Consider the following 18,971-nt stretch of genomic DNA (forward strand, 5'->3'; position numbering starts at 1 on the left):
GGTGGCATGTCCATACATGTGCATCATCATACCTTGTTCCAATATGCCTCCTCTCTCACACCCCCTCCCCATGCCCCACCCTCCTCTGCCCCGTTCCCTTCCTTCCTCACGAGAGTTATAGCTCCTCCTTTAACTTTTACATCACGTGCAATCCTATCATCTTCTCTTTTCTCTCCCTCTATTTTTTATACATTTAAAAAAATTTTATTTATTTTTATTTATATGAATACACTTTAGCTGTCTTCAGACACACCAGAAGAGTGAATGGAATCCCATTACAGATGGTTGTGAGCCACCATGTGGTTGCTGGGAATTGAACTCAGGACCTCTGGAAGAGCAGTCAATGCTCTTAACGGCTGAGTCATCTCTCCAGCCCTCTCTCCCTCTCGTAAGATACTGTTTCCAGGGCTGAGGAGATGTCTCAGTTGCTAAGAGAACTCGTTGCTCCCCTAGAGGACCCAGGTTCTATCCCAACATCCATATAATGGCTTATGATCATCCATTGCTCCCATTCCAGGAAATCTGATGCTGTCTTCTGAGCTCCAAGGGCACCATGCATGCATGTGGTGCACATACATGTGGGCAAACAAGCATATATATAAAATATACATAAAAAGAAAATCTAAAGAAGAAAAAGTTAAAAAAGAGAGATTCCACCAGAAAACTTCTAGAGCTGATAAACACTTTCAGCAAAGTAGCAGAATATAAAATTAACACATAAAATCAATAGCTTTTCTACATATAAATGACAAACATATTGAGAAATCAGGGAACTGGTACCTTTCACAATAGCCTCAAAAACTATCTTCGGATAACTAAACAAGCAAGTGAAAAGCTTGTGTAATAACAACTTTTAAGACATTGAAGATATCAAAAGATGGAAAGATCTCCCATGCTCATAACTTGGTAGGGTTTGTGGAAACCTAGAGCAGTAGAAACTTCCTGGAATCTATGAGAGCGACTCTTGTAGTCAAGCCAGACTTCCAGTAGTGGGACTGAGTTAAATTTGCTTGAGCTGTTGGCTGAGGAGGTTCCATGGAGATCTCTAAAGAACCCAGGCTGATGCCAGGACAGAAGGTCATTCTCTGAAAACCGACAGTGGGGATGCACTGCTGAGGACAACTTCTACACAGCTCATTGAATGTAGAGAGGTCAAGCTTGTGCAGCCTTGGAGCCTTCTCCCCTATGTTCTAGTCTCTTTAGTAAACGAAGGTTCTCTGCAGAAAGAGAAACCTGGGCTCAAAGTCAGCCATAAAACCCTTCACCTACAATCTGTCTTGCCTGCAAGATGTGCTAGAGCAATGGTGGTGTAGAACTTGTGGGAGTGGCCAAACAATGTCTGGTTTAATTCGAGGCTTACGCCAAGAAAGGGAGCCCATCTTTAATGTCATATGGAATCACACAGAGACACACACACAAATCAGTATAACTAAAATACTCCTAAATAATAAAAGAACTGCCAGAGGTATCACCACCATCTCAAGTTGTACTACAGAGCTATAGTAATAAAAACAGCATGGTATCAGCATACAAATAGACACACTGTCAACAGACCCAAATTGAAGACCCAGACAGTTCCATAAACCTACTGACACCTGAATTTTAACAGAATAGCCAAAAATACACTAAAAGATAGTATCTTCAGAAGAAAAGATAGTATCTTCAGAAGAAAAGATAGTATCTTCAGAAGAAAAGATAGTATCTTCAGAAGATGGTGATGATCAAGCAGGGTAGAGAATGTAGAAAATTCAACTAGATCCATGTTCATCACCCTACATAAAGCTGAACTTCGAGTGGCTCAAGGAACTCAACATAAAATACGATACCCTGAATGTGATGGAAAAGAAAGCGAGGAACAGGCTTGAGCTCACTGGCACCGGAAAGATTTCCTGAATAGAACCCAGCACAGGCCCTACAATCAACAATTAACTAATGGGACCTCATGAAACGCAAAAGCTTATGTACAGCAAAAAATGACAGCCATCATTCAAGAAAGGCAGCAGCCTACAGAATGGAAAAAAATCTGTTCCAATATACACATGACAGAGGGTTAGTATCTAGAATATTCAAAACAAACAAACAAACAAACAAAAACAAGCAAAAAACAAAAAAGCAAACAACAACATAACAAATGAGCAAACCGAACTGAACACAAAGAAAACAGAAAACCCAGTTTAAAAACGGGCTGTAGGGGCAGTGGTGGCGCACGCCTTTAATCCCAGCACTTGGGAGGCAGAGGCAGGCGGATTTCTGAGTTCGAGGCCAGCCTGGTCTACAGAGTGAGTTCCAGGACAGCCAGGGCTACACAGAGAAACTCTGTCTTGAAAAAACAAAACAAACAAACAAACAAAATGGGCTGTAGAATTCAACAGACTTCTTGATAGATGAAACACAGATAACTCACAACTACTTAAAAAGAATGTTGGAGGTTCTTAGCCATCAGGGAGATGCAAACTAAAACTACTTTGAGATTTCCTCCTACCCCAATCAGAATGTCCAAGATAAAGAAAAAACAACAATAATACAAAATTTTAAAAAAGTACAGCCCGCGCTGAGAAGGATTCAGGTAAAGTGAAACACTTCCTCATTCCTGGTGGGAGTGCAAATTGGTTCAGGCACTATGGAAATCAGTGTGGAGGTTCCTGAAAAAGAGGAAAGTTGCCCTACCACGAGCTCTAGCTATACCACTCTTGGGCATCCAGCAAGTCAACATCTTACTACAGAAATACTTTCCCACATGTTTATCAATGATCTATTCATCATAACCAAAATTGGAAACATTCTAAATGTCCATCAACTAATGAAAAGATAATGAAAATATAGTACATTTGTACAGTGAAATATTATTCAACTATTAAGAAAAATGAAATCATGAAGTTTGTAGGTTAAATGGATGAAGTTATAAACAATCATGCTGAGCGAGGAAACCCAGACCCCGAAAGACAAACATTGCATGTTTTTTTCTTATAAATGGATGTTAGCTTTAGATTTGTGTTTCAGTCAGAATATCTATAGAGATAAGGGAGCAGCAGGGAGGGAGGACTCTTCCAAGGAAAGAGAAATTGAATATAATATTATAGCAAATAAATGGGAAACTAGGAGGATGGGGAGGGGTATGGGAGAACAGGGTAGAGGTGGGGAGATAGGGAGAAATAACTAATGTTGAAGACCTTCCTGAAAGCCATATGTAGCAGGATATTTATTCTGTTATATTGTATTCACAGTGGAGCTCGGTGATTAGGCAGTAGGTGGATCTGGGAGAAAAAGAGAGGAAGGGGAGGGGAGAAGAGGAAGGGGAAGAGAGAAGGAGGCTATTAGCCATGGAGAACCACGGATGGGTCAAAAGCTGTCCTAGGTAGCAACTTCTATCAAAAGGGTAGATACTAGGTAACAACTCTAATTGTGTGGGCATCTTGTTGATTGAGCATTTCTAAATATAAAATCCTTTAGATAAGCATTAAGCTTTAAGAGTCTCATTTCTACCAGGTACTGCAAGGATGGTGGATATTGTCTGGGGTTCAGCTGAGCTTTGTGAATGCGGTGTGGTGTATTGGCAGAGCCATCTCCCAGGCTGGCATCTCATGCGTGCCAGGGCCTGCACATCTAGCTAGCTGGAGCCTTGGTCAGAGCTGAGGAGCAGCCTGAACATGGTGGCTGCCTGGAAACAAGCCAGACCAAGCGCCATTTTCTAAATATCATCCCTACAGCTATATAGAGTTCCTGTCTAAAAAAAATGCAGGGACAACTGAGCAGATCCCAAGCGGCAGCTCTGCCACCAATCTCACAGAACGCAGAGAAAGCGGGGCTCCCAGGTGCTCTAACCCAGGCAGTATCTTAGGTAAGCAGACAGCAACACCCACCCCAAACAGGGAGTAACTGGGACCCACAAGGAACCAGGAAGTCACTCCTGGACCAGAGCACTGGTTCCTTCCCTTCTGAACCTGAGCACTGAGCAGATTTTGGGCCCCAGCTCTGCCCCTAATCTCAAAGAACCCAGAGGAAGCGGGGCTCCCAGGTGCTCTAACCCGGGCAGTATCTTAGGTAAGCAGACAGCAACGCCCACCCCAAACAGGGAGTAACTAGGACTCACAAGGACCCAGGAAGTCACTCCCGACCCGGAGCATTGGTTCCTTCCAGTCTGAGCCTGAGCACTGAGCAGATTTTGGGCCCCAGCTCTTACCCCAGTAGAAGATCCCACCCACACAGTTCTGATACAACCAAGATAATAGGAAAGACAGGCTCCAGTCCGAGACAGGGCAGGTAGCACTAAGGGGATCCAGATGGCGAAAGGCAAACACAAGAACATAAGCATCGGCAACCCAGGGTACTTGGCATCATTAGAACCTAGTTCTCCCACATAAGAAAGTCCTGAATTTCCCATATCACCAGGAAAGCAAGATTCAGATTTAAAATCACTTCTAGTGATGATGATAGAGGACTTTAAGAAGGACATAAATAACACTCTCAAAGAATTTGGGGAGAACACAGGTAAACAGGTAGAAGCCCTTAAAGTGGAAACACAAAAATCCCTTAAAGAATTACAAGAGAACACAACTAAACAGGTGAAGGAATTGAACAAAACCATCCAGGACATAAAAATGGAAGTAGAAACAATAAAGAAATCACAAAGGGAGACTACCCTGGAGATAGAAAACCTAGGAAAGAAATCAGGAGCCATAGACACAAGCATCACAACCAACAGAATACAAGAGATAGAAGAGAGAATCTCAGGTGCAGAAGATACCATAGAAAATATTGACACAACTGTCAAAAAAACCACAAAACGCAAAAAGTTCTTAACACAAAATATCCAGGAAATCCAGGACACAATGAGAAGACCAAACCTAAGGATAATAGGTATAGATGAGAGTGAAGATTCCCAACTTAAAGGGCCAATAAATATCTTCAACAAAATTATAGAAGAAAACTTCCCTAATCTAAAGAACAAGATGCCCATAAACATACAAGAAGCCTATAGAACACCAAATAGACCAGACCAGAAAAGAAATACCTCCCGTCACTAATAATCAAAACACCAAGTGCACAAAACAAAGAAAGAATATTAAATGCAGTAAGGGAAAAAGGTCAAGTAACATATAAAGGCAGACCTATCAGAATTACACCAGACTTCTCACCAGATACTACAAAAGCTAGAAGATTCTGGACAGATGTCATACAGACCCTAAGAGAACACAAATGCCAGCCCAGGCTACTATACCCAGCAAAACTCTCAATTACCATAGATAGAGAAACCAAGATATTCCACGACACAACCAAATTTACACAATATCTTTCCACAAACCCAGCATTACAAAGGATAATAGCAGGAAAGCTCCAATACAAGGATGGAAATTATACCCTAGAAAGAGCAAGAAAGCAATCCTCTTCCAACAAATCCAAAAGAAGATAGCCACACAAAGATAATTTTACTCTAATAACAAAAATAACAGAAAGCAACAATCACTGTTCCTTAATATCTCTTAACATCAATGGACTCAATTCCCCAATTAAAAGACATAGGCTAATGGACTGAATATGTAAACAGGACCCAGCATTTTGCTGCATACAGGAAACCCACCTCAGTGACAAAGACAGACTCTACCTTAGAGTAAAAGGCTGGAAAACAATTTTTCAAGCAAATGGTCCTAAGAAACAAGCTGGAGTAGCCATTCTAAAATCTCCAGCCCAAGAACACAAAGGGAGGGACTCATGGCTCCACCTGTATAGGTAGTTGAGGGTGGCCTTGCCAGGCATCAGTGGAAGTGGAGGGCCTTGGTACCTGAAAGTTTGAATTCCCTAGTGTTGGGGAATTTCAAGAGCAGGAAGGCAAAAATGGGAGGATGGTGGGAGCACACACCCCCCTTTTTTTTTTTTTTTTTTTTTTTTTTTGGTTTTTTGAGACAGGGTTTCTCTGTGTAGCCCTGGCCATCCTGGAACTCACTCTGTAGACCAGGCTGGCCTCGAACTCAGAAATCCGCCTGCCTCTGCCTCCCAAGTGCTGGGATTAAAGGCGTGCGCTACCACCGCCTGGGAGCACACCCTCATAGAAACTCCCAGAATTATATGGATTAGACATGACAGAGTCAGGCCACCACAAGACTAGATTCCAGAAGTCAAACAAAAAATTATCTTGATACTAAAATTTCTTTTGAGAATTGTATATTGCAGAATACATAGCCTTGGTGTATCGACTCATCAAGCAAGCTGAGCAGACCCGCTCGAACCTCTGATGTCCTGGAATTCCAGCTGAATGCTGTGAAGACACAGCGTCAGAGGCTTGTCAATTTACTCTCCCCCCTCCCCCGCCCCTCTTCTAATATCTCAATGCCCATAATCAGCTTGAAGAAGTTAATGAAGAGTCAGCACCTCTATTCCCTGGGCTTAGGAACTGAGATGGTTTAATATTGGGCTGTTTTTCTAGGGAAAAGTAGTAGTTTTGTTGGAACAGGGAGGATTAGCTATGATTTATTGCATAGCTGTAACTTATTGGTAGAAGTATGTATAATTGTTATTAAGATGAAGTTATAATTTCTTAAATGGTATAAAATTTACTTTGATTTCAAATGTAAGGTTTTCATTGGTACAAGCTTCTTATTGATATAAAAGTGAGATGAATATTGTTATTCTCATAGGCATTGTTCCTGTATAACACATTTAGGAATACAAGGCTTAGACCCAGTCCTTCTTTAGCTTTTTTAACTGATTTGAGATGGTTAGACTGTGAGTTAAGGGCATATAGCAAATTCATGGCTTTGGGTTTATTGTTAGGGTGTTTTCTATATTTTATTTAGAAATAGCTGAGAGGAGTTAAGAGACAACAGTCTAGATTACCTTACATGGATAGTTGGTTTTCAAAACATCAGAAGTCCACAGAATTGATGTTACAAACATTTCTGTATTAATGTTCATTTTGATTAGAGACCTGTCTGCTCCTGACAGCTTCCCTGTCTTTGGATTCTAAGAAGAAACTGAGCATCTTTGGAGTTACTCCAGTTGTGGTGAGATAGCCACTAGGCAATAATTGCCTTTTTCCATCTACAGACAAATCACTGTCCAGAAAAGGACACACTTGCAGAATAGTTGACTGATTATATCTGCCAAGACAGAGTAATCAGCCCTTAATAATTCTGTATCACTAGGTCTGTCAGATGATCCTGGGCCAGAAGGCTGAAGATTGGATGCTCCAACATTTTGTAGTATAGGGACTGTCCAGGTGTTCAGCTGTCTCTATAAATTGGCTAAGTTTTAGAAGCTATGTTTTGTGCTTCCCATAATTTCAGTTAACTCAGTCATTCTGGATTTCTGACAGGGTTGAAAACTTATAGTCTCATAGCCAATCCTGGCTATTTACTTTGAGAGAAAAGATTTGAGAGGATAGTTTTCAGCTGACATTCATTCTAAAGCCAAGAAAAAAGTTAGGTTCAGAACTAAGTCTTTTAGTTAGGAGAGATGACAGAGGTTCTGCTTAGTCAACAAAGTGATGGACTGGAAATTAGGTCTATCTTGCACCTTACTGACACAAATTGGTATAGTTATTCTCTAATTGTATTTTGAAAGAAAAGTTTTATTTTAACAGGAAGGGTTATATGTAGGAGGAGCTAAGGTGGGAGGAGTACAGAGAGGAAGAGGAGGAGTAATGAGAGGAGGAGGAGAAGGAGAGGAGGAGCTACGTGATGAGAGAGAGAAAGAGAGAGGGAGGGGACATGGAGGCGGATGTTCACATGTCTCTGCCAGTCAAAGATAGTTGATATATCTAGGTTGGGTATTGGGTTACACTTCTGATTGATATTGAGCATTACCAAACTTACAAAGCCTTTGGTTAACATTTAAAAAATTGTATAAAAGCAAAAAAGGAGAAGGGGGCATGGGATAGGGGTTTTCTAGGGAGGGGAAATGGGGAAAGGGGATGGCATCTGAAATGTAAATAAAATATCCAATGAAAAAAAAGAGAAATGCAAGGGACGAAAATAGATCAGAGATTAAATGACTGGCTGACTAGTGACCAGCCCAACTTGGGATCCATCCCATGGGTGGGCACCAAACCCTGACACTATTATTGATGCTATGTTGTGCTTGAAGAAAGGAGCCTAGTATGGCTGTCCTCTGAGAGGCTCTACTAGCAGCTGACTGAGACAGATGCAGATACTTATAGCAAACCACTGGACTGAGGTCAGGGACCCCTAAGAAAGAGTTAGAGGAAGGTTTAAAGGAGCTGAAGGGAATGAAAACCTCAAAGGAAGACCAACAGAGTCAACCAACCTGGATCCAGGGAGCTCTCAGAGACTGAACCACCAACCAAAGAGCATACACAGGCTGGCTGGAGGACCTGGTACATATGTAGCCTTGTCTGGCCTCAGTGGGAGAGGTGTACCTAATCCTATAGAGATTGGATGCCAAGGGAGGGCACCCTCTCAAAGGTGAAGGGGGGACGGGGGAAGAACTCTTCAAGTGGGGATTGGGAGGAAGTAACATTTGGGATGTAAATAAATAAATAAATAAAATTTAAAGGGACACATAGAAATCTACTACTATAGAGGCTTCTTAAAATATATACACATGAAAGGAATTTCAATAGAGTCACCATACAGCGAGGGAGACAAATACCCCAATTGTATACCTTATGCCACTAAGTAAAACCTCCAATGCCAAGAATGGGTTACTCTTGTTGAGTGGTTGGCCAAAGGGGACCATAGACATAAGCTCATATATCACAAGCTATTGCAAAGGCTGTTGATTGCTGAAGATATCACTTACAATGTCATCAAACACGAGAAATTGAGCTAATGCCCAAATAGAAACTTCACCTCATGGCTCAGAGGTTAAGAGCCCTGGGTGCTTGTCCAGAGGACACAATGTTCAATTTCCAACCCCCACATGACAGCTTACAAATGCCTATAACTCCAGTTCCCAGGGAATCTGACATTCTCACATAGACATACACACAAGCAAAACACCAATACACATGACATTTAAAAAAATTAATTAGATGCTTCACCTCTACTGACTAGCATTCATGGTGCTGGAAGGTACTTTGCATACTACCAGAGGAGAAAGGTAATCATTGATATCACCCAGCCTTCATAGAAACTTCTTTCAGACAAGATCAGATGCATTCAGGATGGTATGGCTGTACAGATTCAATTCCCATGAAAATTCCAACTCAATTCTTCACAGAGATGAAAGAGCAACATTCAAATTTATCTGGAATAACAAAAACCCCAGGATAATGAAAACTATTCTCAACAATATAAGAACTTCTTTGGGAATCACTATCCCTGACCTCGAGCTATACGACAGAGCAATACTGATAAAAACCCATGGTATTGGTATAGAGACAGGCAGGTAGATCAATGGAATAGAATTGAAGACTCAGAAATAAACCCACACATCTATAGACACTTGATCTTTAACAAAGAAGTCCAAACCACCCAGTGGAAAAAAAAAAAAAGACAGCATTTTCAACAAATGGTGCTGGTTCAATTAAAGATCAGTATGTAGAAGAATGCAAATTGATCTATCCTTATCTCCTTGTACAAAGCTCAAGTTTAAGTGGATCAAAGACCTTCACACACACACACACACACACACACACACACACACAAAACCCCAGATATGCTGAATAAAACAGAAGAGAAAGTGGGGAAAAGCCTCAAACACATCAGTACAGGGGAATTTTTTCTGAAAAAAACACCAATGGCTTATGCTTTAAGATCAACAACTGACAAATGGGACCTCATAAAACTGAAAAGCTTCTGTAAGGCAAAGGACATTGTCAATAGGACAAAACAGCAACCACCAGATTGGGAAAAGATCTTTACCAATCCTACATCTGATAGAGAGCTAATATCCAATATATACAAAGAACTCAAGAAATTCGACCCCAGACAACCAAATAACCCTATCAAAAGGTTAAACAGAGCTAAACAAAGAATTCTCAACTGAGAAATCTTGAATGGCTGAGAAGTACCTAAAGAAATGTTCAACATTTTTAATTATCATAGAAATGCAAATCAAAACGACTCTGAGATTCCATCTCACACCAATCAGAATGGCTCAGATCAAAAATGTAGGTGACAGTAGATTTTGGCGAGGATGTGGAGAAAGGCACACTCCTCCATTGTTTGTGGGACTGCAAGCTGGTAAACCACTTTGGAAATCAATCTCCCAGTTCCTCAGAAAATTGGAAATAGATCTACCTGAAGACCTATCTATACCACTCCTAGGCATATACCCAGAAGACGCTCCAACATATAACAAGGACACATGCTCCACTATGTTCATAACAGACTTATTTATAATAGTCAGAAGCTGGAAAGAACCCAGATGTCCCTCAACAGAGGAATGGATACAGAAAATGTGGTACATTTACACCATGTTATTAAAAACAATGACTTCATAAAATTCCCAGGCAAATGAATAGAACTAGAAAATATCCTGAGTGAGGTAACCCTCACTCAGACATATAAGAACATAAAAGAACACACATGGCATGTACTCACTGATAAGTGGATACTAGCCCCAAAGCTCACAATACCCACAATATAAACCACAAACCATATGGAGCTTAAGAAGAAGGAAAACAAAAGTATGGATACTTCAGTCCTACTTAGAAGGGAGAATAACATAGTCACAGGAGGTAGAGGGAGGGAGAGAGGACGGGGAGAAAAAAGTGTGTGTGGGGGGGCAAGATCAGGTGTGTGAAGAGACAAGGGAGAAGTACAGAGGGTCAGGAAATTGAATAGAAATATGTAGCAGTAAGGGATGGGGAACTGGGGGTAGCCACTGGAGGGTCTCAGATACCAGGGTAAAGAGAGGCTCCCAGAACCCAATGGGGATGACTTTAGCCAAAATATGCAACAAAGGGGAGATATAACCTGTAGAGATCACCTCCAGTAGATAGGCACAGACCCCAGTTGAGGGATGGGCCCACCCTTCCATCTCATAATTTTTAACCTAGAAATGTTCCTGTCCTAAGGAAAAACAGGGACAAAAAAATGGAACAGAAACTGAAGGAAAGACCATCCAGAGATTACCCCACTTAGGGATCCATCCCATCTGCAGACACCAAACCCCAAATATTGCTGATGCCAAGAAGCTCTTGCTGACAGGAGCTGACAGGAGTATGACCATTCCCTGAGAGGTTCTATTAGCACCTGACCAATATATATCCAGATACTCACAGTCAACCATCCGACTGAGCCTGGCGACCTCAATGGAAGAACTAGGGGAAGGACTAAAGGAGCTGAAGGGGATGGCAATCTCATAGGAAGAACAATATTAACTAACCAGACCGCCCAGAGCTCCCAGGGACTAAACCACCAACCAAAGAATACACATAGAGGGATCTATAGTTCCAGATATACATGTAGCAGAGGATGGCCTTATCTGACATCAATGGGAGGGGAGGCCCTTGGTCCTGTGGAGGTTTAATGCCCCAGTGTAGGGGATGCAAGAGCGGTGAGGTAGGAGTGAGTGAGTAGGTGCAGGAGCACCCTCATAGAGGCAAAGAAGAGGGGGGGGGAGGGGGATGGGGCGGGGGTTGTGGAGGGGTAATGGGAAGGGGATATCATTTGAAATGTAAACAAAACTATTAATTAAAAAAAACTTCTTTCAGTTGATGAGGATTAATACAGAGGCACACAGCTGGACAATACTCAGAAAGTGAGAGACTCTGGAGCATTCAGCCCTAAATGGGTTATCATTGTCAAACAGCTCCCCTCAAGGCTCAAGGGCCTATGCAGGAGAGGAGGCAGGAAGATGGTAAGAGCCAGAGGTGGTGCATGACTCCATCAAAAAAAAAAATAGTGTCTTCCAGACACAACAGAGACAATCCACACTTTACTCATAGACACTTTGACAACACACAGAAGACGTGTGCAAGTACAACCCAAACGAAATCACAGCACAGAAGGAGAAGTGAACACAATATCCATTCTAACCCAGAAGGGATTTACAATTAATACTTACTATCAGTTTTCTCCAGTGGAATGTCCCTGGGCATATCAACCATGCACCAGGACACAACCTATGCCCAGGGATAGTTGGCCAACACAAAATGGAGTCCATGTATTTTTCTCATGTACAGTTTTTTTTTTTTTTTTTGGTGGGGATTCCTTAAGATATATTTTTCTCCTATTAGTTTTTTGGTTTGTTGTAATCTTTGTTTTTTGCTTTTGCTTTATTTTTATTTTTGAAAGATGGGGGAGGAGCATTAAGTTGAGTGGGTAGAAAAGTAGGGAGGATCTGGGAAGAGTTTAGGAGAGGGAAATACTGTTTTTAAAATGTATGTGTATGTAAACTGAAAAAAATAAAACAAAAAAATCTTTTCTGCCAGCTGGTGGTGGCTTATGCCTTTGATCCCAGCACTCTGCAGGCAGGCAAATCTCTGAGATTGAGGACATCCTGGTCTAGAGAGTGAGTTCCAGGACAGCCAGGGCTACACAGAGAAATCCTGTCTCAAAAAAACAAAACAACCAACCAAAAAAAAAAAAAAAAAAAAAAAAAAAAAAAAAACCCAAAACAACCCAAAACCCCAAACAAACAAACAAACAACCAAAAACAAAACAAAAGTAAAAAGGCAAACAAAACAAACAAAACCCATTTTTCCTTTCTCATGAGTCCCTTTATTAGTGATTTTCATATTTTTAAAAGCAGAAGATCCCTGTTTTTCAAACTGAAATATAAAACAGCACAATGAGAGCTTGCTCTCTTTGAAGAATAAACTCAGATAAGGCCAGACAAAACAAACCATATCAGATCTTCTGTCTCCACTGCAGTCTCTTAAGACTCCCTTGAATAATACAGCTTTAAAACTATTGAATTAAATAAGGCATTCTATTAGACTATGTGACATGTTATTACAGATCATGATCAAATCTGATATGAAAAAGTATCTTTATTTCTAAAATAGGGCCCTTGATCAACTCTGGTACCACTTACCAAAAGCAACTGTTTCTTAACGGTCATTATCTTACATAGGAGGAGTAACCTAGACTCATGCACATTGCATCTGTTCTTTACCAGGTCACATCTTAGCTTTGGGGGTCATAAAGATTATTTTGACTTAAACAACTATATTCTGATCTGGAAAGGCCTACTACTGCTGTGGATGTATATCTGTGCAAAGAAAGTGTTTAACTTACCCAGAGCACAAGGACATTCATGAGATGATCTATATGTGTTCGTTTGAAGGTAGACCGTCCACTGTTCTGCATTAATTTGGTGTCTGGCCCTAAGAAAAATGGAGAATTTTACAACCACTGAATATACTTGGAGCTTCAAACTGTGTTGACATCTACCTTTATGTTCAGTTTTTCTAACCTCTTATGGAAATGCAATCAGCAACAACACAGAAAGGAACAAGTGTTTCCCTACTAAGTGTCCACACCAACTCCTCTCTCACCAGCACCTCAGTGAAGTCTTGATTTTCCCATGAGGTAAGTCAGAACAAGAGTCATGGAAGTGTCTCTTGTCACCACTTGATTTATTTAGCTTAGGGTAGGAATTTTCTGATAAAGGATGTATTTGTTTTCTTTAGCCTATTACTGAGTCAACTTCCTAAGAATGGAAGAAAAAAAAGTAGCAGTAACTGATTTCCCCTGAAGTAACAGCTGGGAAGTAGGGACTTCTCATGGCTGAGAGACATGGGTGCCATGTTCCTTTATGGCAGCACAGACAATGAGCAAAGGAGCAGTGAATGGCCATGGACCCGAGTTGCAAGCCACTAGTTAGAGATGCTGCTAGCAGTCTGGGAGGAAATCTTCATAAGAGGGTGAGGAATAAACTGTATGTAGTAATTTCGCTGGCCTTTTACCACCTGACTACTGTTTACATGTGTTCTAATGAAGGAACAGCACTACTGTGCCCACGGGCCTGTGGGTAGCTAGGCTTTTATGGCGTGTGAGTACACTGGGAATGCATAGCATATGTGGTAGCATTCTAACCCTTTACAGGTCTGGGATTTTGAGAAGTTCAAGGCAGAGTATGGTAGCTACAGGGACCATATCTTCCAGAATCTTAGACTGATCCTACTCTCCTTGCCTTTCAAGGAGGCAGAGAGACCATGGCAGAGCTTGAACACTGCACATCAGGAACAGCCACTCAAGTTTGCACTGAGTGTACCATGATGCTCTCTGTAATATGAGACGCTGCACGGACTCCCCAGACTTCATCACTATTGTTAACAAACCAAGAACCAGAAGGGACTGAAGCTGTGCTGGCACTACTATTATTGCTCTGGGAAAAAAAATCTTCAGCTGAACAAATGACCTTTCTAGGAGTGGCTTTCCTATGTGAGTGACCACTGACGCACGGTGAAGAAAGCCTGCTCTACATCTCTTGGGTTTGAAACTAAGCAGCTTAGAAGCTGCCACTCCACATCAAGAGCCAATAAACAAAGCTCTTCTGGGGCTTCCGCTCTGAAGCTCCTTCAGAGCTTCTCCTTATTTTCCACAGAAGGAGAACTAGGAGCCCCGTGTTTAAGAGTAGATGTTCTTGAAAAGACCTCAAAAAATCCGAGTTTAGTAATGTTTTCTATGGTAAACCTTTCTCAATTCTTCCTACCATGGTTGTGGTTGTGTTAAAGCCTGTATTTAAGGATATTAAAGTATCTAAAAGTTCATCTGTTGAAAGCTTGGTCTCCAGCAGGTGGCGCTCTTGTGGGTTAGTAGACACTTAAGGTATGGAACTTTGTTGAGGAAAGTTAGGTTATTAGGGGCCCTGCTCCCTTGAAGCCCCCATCCCAACCCCTTCTCCTGCTTCTCGGCCACCATGCCATGAGCAACTTTGTCCCGTCATGAATTCCCACTATGATGGCTGATCTTGCTACAGGTCTGAAGTGACAGGACCAAGCAAGCTTGAACTAACACCTCTGAGACTGAGTAAAAAGTTAAGTCCCTCCTCTTTTTAAATTAATTATTTATAGGGACAGGAAAAAAATGGCTATCAATGTCTACTGCTACTCAGGGTACAGAGGGGAACAAAGCCTCTCTTTCCTAACTAAGCCATGAACCAAGATAACCTCTCACTACATACTGTGGGTTCTGACTCTAAGTGACATCTCAAGATGGGCCACTAACGTGGTACTTTTCTCTTGGATGAAGTCTCCACATTATAGTTTAAATTCTTTTCCATAATGAACAATCTATATTCCCTTCTAACAGGAGTCACCATGTAACCTTTCATTCACACAATGATTCTGTTGTACTTTCTCTGTGTGAAACCCTCTCCTGTGTCTGCATATACTGGATATCTCATGGATGCCTTATGGTGTTGAAACCTAAAGCCTTCCTTGAACCAGCACACTGCCAGGAGCAAAGTCTTGTTCTCTCTCAGTTTCTTCTTAAATTTCCCATCCAGCCACCTGTTTCACCTCCCCACCAATCAAGCATGAAGCCACCATCCTGACATATGCTTGTCTATTGTACCCAGATCCTAATCATGCACTCCCCATAGTTGGGCGGTGAACAGGCTCTAACCGGCTGGGTCTGGCTATGGCTATGAGGAACCGTACCAGTGTAAACGACCAAACCATAGCACCAGTCTGTGTTCCTGATGATGCAGCCCCGGAGCAGGAGCCTCTCGGAGTCCAGTAAGTAGGTGTCCCCCAGGTAGCTCAGTGTTCCAGAAAACTTGTCCAGCTTGTTATTGGGAGGCTCGCATCTAACTTCTCCTGCAGGAAAAGGGAAGAATGCTTAGCAGAAAGGCAGAAAGAAGACCTCTTGGTTATAACACGTTTTTTTCTACCTTTTCTCAACTGTTCCCTATCTTGTACCACACCCCTTTAGAAAAGCACAAAAAGATTTCAGGGCTGTACTGAAAATTTTGGTTTCTTTAAAGGAAAAATACAAAAATAGAAATATATTTTCATTTTAATCCCAGCTGTCGATATGGGGCTACTTCAGACTGTCCACAGCAGCTGGTTATGATTTGCCTTGTGCTCTAGCAGGGCTGTGATCTTGAGAGCTGCAAATAGTTTCTGTGAGTGTGTGACATTTAGAATTCTGGGGACTCTTTAGAGGGTGTATAAAGGTGAGGGTCTCAAGAGTTGGGGAGCTGTTGGCAGGTTACTGGTTGATGTTGGTTGGGGTTTGTTAAGGAGTCATGTGCAAAGAAGAAACAAGAAGAAATTAGACATCCTGATGGTGAAGATCAAACGTGCCCCAAGGATCTCAGTGCCCCAATCAGCAGGAAGCAGTTTAATGATAATGTTGCTCCTTCTCCCCTCTATCCTTTTTTCTCTCCTATCTAGTGTTAGGGGGTTGTAAAGGTGGAAGAAGAGGAGTGGAGAAGGGTGGAAGAAAAAAGAACCCACAAAGTAGCTCAAAGTCTGGCTATATGGGGCATCAAAGCCAACCAATCAACCAACCAACCAATAATTCTGTATTGCCATGGATCATCCAGTGACAACATCACAGGGCAATTGATCAGCTTCAGCACTGCCAGATCAGTGTCAGCGAAGCTTAAGAAATGGAGCTATTACTTACCCGAAGGTGAACCTGCTATTTTCCCTGATTAGTAAATATATCCTCTGAAAATATTTTTAGCCTTTATTGGCTTGGTTTACTCTGCACGTATGAACAGGAGGAATGTATGCAATGGTGCATGTGTGGCAAGCAGAGGACAACACATGGGAGTTGGTTCTCTCTTCCCACCACGTGAGTCCCAGGTATCAACTTCAGGTCACAGGCTTGGAGGCAAGCACTTCTACTCACCAAGCCATGTTGCTGGATCTCCTTTGTAAATACTTATATCATGCTAAAATGATGAAGAAAAAATTTTTTGATACAGGCTAGGTTGTCCTTGGTTAGCCTGAAACTCACTACATAGACCAGGTTGACCCCAAGCTCAGAGACTGATGGCCTCTGTCTTCCAAGTGCTAGGATTAAAGGCTTTGGAGAAACACTGTAATCTACTCATTGTTTAAAAAAAAAAACACTATGAACCTTTTGAATTACATCTTTATAAGCTTTTTATCCTATGCATGCATGCAAACATGTTTCTCCAAAAACATGTATTATGCTGTTTTTCATAATCTATATATTTCTATTGTTGTATATGTCTTCCTCTTGTCAATGATTATCAACTTGCATATTGTTTATAATGGGATGTATAGAATTCCTGTGTGGATATGCCATATGTTAGCTAGTCCTCTGCTGGTGAAGCCTTGGGTGGGGAGCCTATCTTCTAGCTCACCATTAAAGGCAGACAGCAGCTCCAGGTTATCCTCCATGTCACAGGTAGCGGAGATGGCCTGCTTCACTTTCAGGTTGGTTTCACTAGAGTAAAGGTCACAGGTTCATTAATGTATGGGACATATACCCAACAGTAGCACAGGGCCTGCTTGTGAGGCCTCCTCATTAGGTTTGAGAAAATAAACATTGCCAGCAGAATACAGGCTCAGGGTCTGAGTTGTACAACACCCCATGCTAGATACTGCTTGTTCTTGTGCAGTATGGAGGTCAGATAACTGCAAGGAACCCTTCACTCCCTGTTCTCCCATTACTTTAATCAACACAGGATAACTAGCTGGTCAGATATGTTAGAGAAGCTGAAGAGACATCACAGAGCAACCCAGAGGTGGCACCTGCTTCCTTCAGGAACACAGCAGGTTCTGGTAAGAAGCCCCTTAAAATTCCGAGAAAACAGTTCATAAGTACAGGGCTCATGGAAAGACCACAAGGAAACATTTTTGGATACAAGAACGCACTGAGATAGTAACAATATATTTCAAAAAGCTTTGGGGGGTACAGTATTAGTCAGGTCTCTATAGAGAGCAGTATTGATGGAATGACTATATGTCTATGCATATATTCACAATATGTATAGTCGATTTATTGAGTGACTTACAGACTACAATCCAGCTAGTCCAACAACAGCTGTCTCATAACAGAAGGTCCAAGACTCCAGTAGCTGTTCAGTGCATAAAGGTAGATGTCTCAGCCAGCCATCAGTATATCTCAGAATCTCAGAGGATTAGGCTCTAATGCCAGTAAACTGAGGGTGAGGCCAAGTGGCAAAATCCTGGCACTTCCTTCCTCTATGTCTTTCATATAGATGGCCACCAGAAGGTGTGGCCCAGTTTAAAGGTCTACCTTCTCACCTCAAAAGATATGAATTAAAAATGAGTTGTCACACTTCAAATTCAAGAAAAATCCCTCGAAGGTGTGCCTAGCCACTTGTGTTTTAGTTGATTCCAGATGTAGTCAAGTTTACAATCAAGAATATCTATCACAAGTCCATCTACCCTTTGTCAAATCAACATGCAATCAAATCTCCTTATGTCACACTTAATTTCCAAATGAAAACATTATCCAGCTCACAATTATGCCTAACATGATATAACTATCCCACATACAACCTCAAACGCATTATATATTTAACCAGGTCATGATTATGCGAACATGATATAACTATCCCATGTATGACTACAAATACATTGTATATTTAACCAGGTCATGATTACACCAAACATGACATAACTATACCACACACAACTGGAAATGCATTATCAATTTCAGAATAGAGGTAGTGTCCCTTGAAGGATGTTCCTTTAGGACCGCAACACAAATATGATAATCACTGACATTCACTCCACTGATGTTGCACTATATGACAAAGAAACAGAGGAAAGAAAACACAAATATCTGTACAAAAGCACTATTAGCAAATATGACAAAACACTCATGTCAGTTGTAGTCTTCATTTTTTGCAAATGGTCATGTAGCCATAATTGGTGTTTATACCTACCTTCTTCCCTCTGTTATTCACTATGAATTTCCTCCACCCACATCAAGATCTCAGCATGTCTTGGCTCTTTTCCCGGAGGTGTGACCCATATCTTCATTCTTTCCAGGTCTGTGCCCTTTGTCATCCTGCCTGGATCGGGTTGTTGTAGTTTCCCATTGACTTGAATCACAGGACATGGCAGCACCAAGAGATGCCCTAAAGGATCTCCCAGTTACCTCCAGACA

At 41.5% G+C, this 18,971-nt stretch overlaps 1 protein-coding gene across 2 annotated transcripts in view; it reads right to left on the reverse strand.

Moving 5' to 3' along the window:
- Positions 1-18,971, reverse strand: part of LOC117709046 (phospholipid-transporting ATPase FetA) — a 103,049-nt gene that overhangs the window by 41,134 nt on the left and 42,944 nt on the right. For both annotated transcript variants that reach the window (XM_076935114.1, XM_076935115.1), the window contains 3 exons: positions 17,194-17,276; positions 15,512-15,670; positions 13,143-13,231 (listed from right to left, as the gene is read on the reverse strand). In XM_076935114.1, coding sequence (XP_076791229.1) covers positions 13,143-13,231; positions 15,512-15,670; positions 17,194-17,276 — 331 coding nt within the window. The remainder of the gene's footprint in view (positions 1-13,142; positions 13,232-15,511; positions 15,671-17,193; positions 17,277-18,971) is intronic.

This window comes from Arvicanthis niloticus, chromosome 5 (genome assembly GCF_011762505.2).
Source record: "Arvicanthis niloticus isolate mArvNil1 chromosome 5, mArvNil1.pat.X, whole genome shotgun sequence".
NCBI classification, from domain to species: domain Eukaryota; kingdom Metazoa; phylum Chordata; class Mammalia; order Rodentia; family Muridae; genus Arvicanthis; species Arvicanthis niloticus.